At 30.5% G+C, this 5,153-nt stretch overlaps 1 protein-coding gene across 1 annotated transcript; it reads left to right on the top strand.

The window, feature by feature from the left end:
* The first annotated feature begins 694 nt into the window (after positions 1-694).
* On the top strand, positions 695-2,753 carry LOC110616343 (polygalacturonase). The gene is made up of 4 exons (XM_021758738.2): positions 695-1,150; positions 1,628-1,917; positions 2,017-2,245; positions 2,346-2,753. The coding sequence occupies exons 1-4, from the start codon at positions 716-718 to the stop codon at positions 2,562-2,564; spliced, it is 1,173 nt and encodes a 390-aa protein (XP_021614430.1). The 5' UTR covers positions 695-715; the 3' UTR covers positions 2,565-2,753.
* The last annotated feature ends 2,400 nt before the right edge of the window (positions 2,754-5,153 follow it).

Raw genomic sequence — 5,153 nt, 5'->3', positions numbered from 1 at the left:
GGGATTCAATTGAATGATTGGAACAGCCCTAAAATCGGCAACGTTCTCGGCAACAACTCCTCCGGGTTTCCTCCACGTGTCACATGACAAAAAAAGCAAGTCTATAGCATGGAGAGAGTTTTACATATGCAAGTATGCAATTGCTTATCTCATCCACGACGTAGGCCGCCATTCCTTAGATTGGTTTATTACAAATTTCCACTTCTTTTAACGAGCATGATTAATTGCTTTTCGAATTTATATCCATCTAAAAATCATTCAAAATATGTAAATTTTTAAATGAATGTTAATTCAATATTATTATAATTTTTCCTAAAATTATAAAAATTTCAAGAGGTTAAGTTTTAAAATCTAATAATGTGTAACTATTCTTATTACTTTAATAACCCTTTCTTTTCTTGATAATATATTAAACACAATATAAATTCCCGAATAGCTTATGAAATGCATGTGAATCCTCAATTTTTCTATGGATTCATAGCTTATCACATGACTCCGTACATATCTCAGCTACAAGTACGTGAGACATGTGAACTGAAAAACATATATATATATATATCAAGTTGACGAGACTTGTTTAATTAGTTCAATCTGACAAATATTCAAGCACAATTCCCGCATCTTCACTCTTCTTCCACCATTATAAATAAAACCCTAACCCTCCCATTTCTATATCATCCAGTCTCTAGCTACCTCTCTCTGTACACATAAAAAAATGGCTAATAAGCTTCTTCTCGTGTCTTTTGTACTCTCCTTCTTCTTCTTCTTCATGATTCACTCATCAAATGCAGACCACAACGTGATCAGATATGGTGCAAAACCAGATGGGAAAACTGACGCAACCCAAGCTTTTCTTAGGGCATGGAAATCTGCGTGTAGCTCGGCTACTGCATCCACCATATATGTTCCAAAGGGAAGGTACTTGATCAAAGGAGTAGAGTTTAGAGGGCCATGCAAGAGTAGAATTAAGGTTCAGATAGATGGAACCATTTTGGCTCCTCTGGATTATCATGCCATTGGCAACTCTGGCTATTGGATTTTGTTCATCCAGGTCAATCGAATTTCTGTGTTTGGTGGTACTCTTGATGCTAAAGGAGCTGGCTTCTGGGCTTGCAGAAGAGCTGGAAAGAATTGCCCTGTTGGAGCTAGAGTAAGTTACTAATTAATTAAATTACTTTTAAGGAATCAATATAATAAACTTCAAAATATTTTTCAGGATAATTGTTTTGTTTAGATGCTAAGAAAATTAATTTTATCACATTAATGAAAGTGCCAAAGTCAACTACAATTTTATCACATGGTTTGTATATAAGTCTAGTTAGATAATTGATGTGCCATAATATTATTTATCGTTAAACAAATAAATAATTAACCAATGGATTTTACTTCTTTAGTATTAAAATTATTTCTAAAATTGTGAAATTCAAATTCCAACTCAATTAGAGCATATATCTATAAAAAAAAATAGATAATTAATTAGTGTGCATAAAATCATGTTTATTCATATTTGTTGAATTGTTATATTTTATTAAAACATTAGTTAAAATCATATACAAAACCCACGCATGCATTTAAAAAAGATATCGTCATTTTTTTTTTTGAAAAGAATTGGTATTTACTAATGCAGTCCATAACATTCAACTGGGCTAACGACATCCTGATAAGTGGGTTGAGGTCCATCAACAGCCAGTTAACTCACCTGGTAATCAACAGTTGCAAGAATGTTCAAGTTCGAAATGTGAACCTTATGGCTCCAGACCTAAGCCCAAACACTGACGGCATCCACGTCCAGTCATCAACAGGAGTCTCAATCACAGGCAGTACTCTTCAGACTGGAGACGACTGCATATCCATTGGTCCCGGCACCAGCAACTTGCATATCAGCCGCATTAAGTGTGGCCCAGGTCACGGCGTCAGGTCCCAAACTTCGCCGACCTTTTTTTTTTCCAATAATCAATTGCTAGAGTTGCATGCATGCATGCAAGCAGAAGCTAATAAAGTTGTGTTATTTTGCAGCATTGGAAGTCTGGGAAGGCAACTAAAGGAAGATGGAGTACAAAATATAACCCTAACAGATTCAGTTTTCATAGGATCAGATAATGGAGTAAGGATAAAAACATGGGCTAGACCCAGCACTAGCTTTGTGAGGAACGTTCTCTTCCAAAACATCATCATGAGGGATGTCGAGAACCCTATCATTATTGATCAGGATTACTGCCCCAACAACGTTGGCTGTCCTGGTCAGGTAATTAACCACTACCATCATCATCATAATCAACTCGTTCTAGTTATATATATTGAACAATTTTTTTAATTTTTTATTTTATTTTCTTAATTTTTAATAGAGTTCTGGTGTGAAGATTAGTGAAGTGACCTATAAAAATATACAAGGAACATCTGCAACACCAGAGGCCGTGACATTTGAGTGCAGCCCAAGCAATCCATGCAAGGGAATTAGATTACAAGATATTAAGCTGACTTATATGAATAAAGCAGCAACCTCATCTTGTAAGAACATTGATGGAACCAGCACTGGACTACTCACTCCTGAGAGCTGCTTTTAAGATTTATAATAATCATTATTCAGTTTATATACATGGGAGAAATTAGAAACATATATAATACCTTTTTAGGAAAAAAAATTACTTGGGTTGTTGGACATGCAATCCATGCAGAAGTGGCTTTTATATAATGTATACGACGTGTGCTATATTTCAAAATTTATAATATATGTTAATATACCATTGTTAAATATTTTCCTTTTTTTTTAGAATTACCATTATTAAATATTTTCAAATCTTACCATGATGTTTTGCACTAATCTTTCTATATTAGGATAAACATTGAGATAAGGAGAGGAAAATAAAAGGTGAGATTGACACTGAATTGTTTTGAAATTTTATTAATTATATTACTATTTATACAACCAAACTTAAATTAAAATATCTCAATAAAATCATAATTAATTTTAATTTTATCACCTTAAAATCTTAAATAAATATTATTTTAAAAAATTCAAACAATTATTTAAACTTAAATATTATATTTAACATATTTTCCAAGGATTATATTATCAATTTTCAGTTTATTAATTCAAATATTCAATGCTGCTCTTTGATATAGAAACTGCAAACTTTAAATATTGTGAAGCGACTCATTTGTCCTTACTGCATTTTGATCTTCACCGACTCTTATATTATGATTGGTCTTTTTGCAATATATGCAAATGTGGATGTGGATAATCTTCATTGCAATTGTTGTTTGGTTGTGAATTTAAAAATGTCTTGTCCTAGTGTTGTTTGATTTTTTTTTATCTCTTTCTTACCTTAATTTAATAAGAACATTGCATCGTTTCTTGTCTTAATTCTATGCATTTTTTTTTCTATCTCTATCTTCTTCCTTTCCTTTTTTTTCTTTTTCTCATCTTGATCTTCCTATAAAACGGGCTCTTAAGAAATTAGTTTTAATATCAATTTTTGATATTTTGAAAGGAACCAAAAATAAAATATGTGATCTTGAAATTTTATTAATCATACAGTTATTTGTACAACAAAACATAACTGAAAAAATCTAAATTTTATCACTTTAAAATCTTAAACAAGTATTATCTAAAAAAATCCAAACAATTATTTAAATTTAAATATCAAATTCAATATATCTTATAATGAGCATATTGTCAATTTACTGTTTACTGAGTCAAATATTCAGCAAGAAGACGATCAAACCTCAATCAACAATTTAAAACTCAAACAAATTCCATCCAAGACTAGCAATCTTTTTTTTTTTTTTTAATACTAAGGGTTAAAGCTTAAGGCTTAGAATATCAGAAGAAATAATACGCCATTCTAGAAGATTATCATGCATCATACAGGAGCCAAGGATTTAGATAAGTAGGAGATACTTCAAGGATGTGTAATCCAACAGGATAACTCCAGCCAATGTTGCAAGCCAATTGGCACATCTATTGGCGAGATGACCTTCTATGATGGCCTTTAAGAAGCTTGGGATTGCCAAAACTAAGGAGATGGACATACTTGGGGGTTATATTCTTCCAAATGCTAATATCTATTGTAGTAAGATTATCACTTTCAACTATATGGTTCTTAGTTCCCTTGACGACGACAAGTTTTTTACCTTAATAAACTAACTAGAGTTCAACCCAAGAATAGAGTTCTCATTGGTTTTTGGAACAAAAGACTTAATAGTTTTATATCTTTTTTTATTGAAACATGAATATATATAGAAAAAATATAACATAAAAACTAACAAAACATAAGTTTTAACAATTATATCTACCAAATCAAATCTAGATAAAATTATAAATAATTTGAATCTAAACATAAAATCTAAGTCTTATTCTATCTTTAGTATTGGCTTATTCTCCTAAAGCCATTCAACAGTTTTTTTGCAATAATATAAGATGCATTTTCCAAAACTTCTTGCATTTTTTGTTGTAGATATTGCAATATTGTAACATGCTACTCTCTTTATTGTTTTTATGTTTTTTACAAGTTTTATTTCAAAATTATTATAGTTTTTAGACATGTCGTTCTCTTTTCATCTATATTTTTATAGACATGCTTTGATCCCTTAGTATTTTGGAATTTATAACTTGATTTTATTTTATTAGAAGTGTTTATTTGCTTCCTTGTAACTTGATTTTATTATTTTAGAGTGATGTGTTGTAAAACTCACCACTTTTTTGATATTAAATTCCATGATTCTACTATAATTTTGATATAAACAATTATAATTTTACATGAATTTTGATTTTGAATAGATTTTGAGTTGGAAATAAGAAAAGGAATAAGAAAAAAACTGTTTTAGAGCTATTTTTGTCTATAAGGTACAATTTTACCTAAGGTTGTGACCCAAACTCGATGGATAAATTGCAAGATTTTTATTTTACCAACTGTATAGAGTTCAAAACTGTTTCAGATAGCTACAGATACAATCAAATTAGGATTAGGATAACAATTATAGTAGAAATAGTAGATTTATTTTACTTTTTTTTTTAAATTTTTAATAGTTATCTTTTTATTTGGAAAAAACCTATATAAAGGCTATTTTAGAAGTAGGAAAGACATCTCATCTCATATCCCACAATCATTTCTTCTCATTCCATCTCCCCATTCCTCCTTTCGGTTTCTCTC

Source organism: Manihot esculenta, chromosome 5 (assembly GCF_001659605.2).
Source record: "Manihot esculenta cultivar AM560-2 chromosome 5, M.esculenta_v8, whole genome shotgun sequence".
Taxonomy (NCBI): domain Eukaryota; kingdom Viridiplantae; phylum Streptophyta; class Magnoliopsida; order Malpighiales; family Euphorbiaceae; genus Manihot; species Manihot esculenta.
The sequence above is the reverse complement of the archived record's forward strand: the minus strand, read 5'-3'. Positions and strand labels throughout refer to the sequence as shown.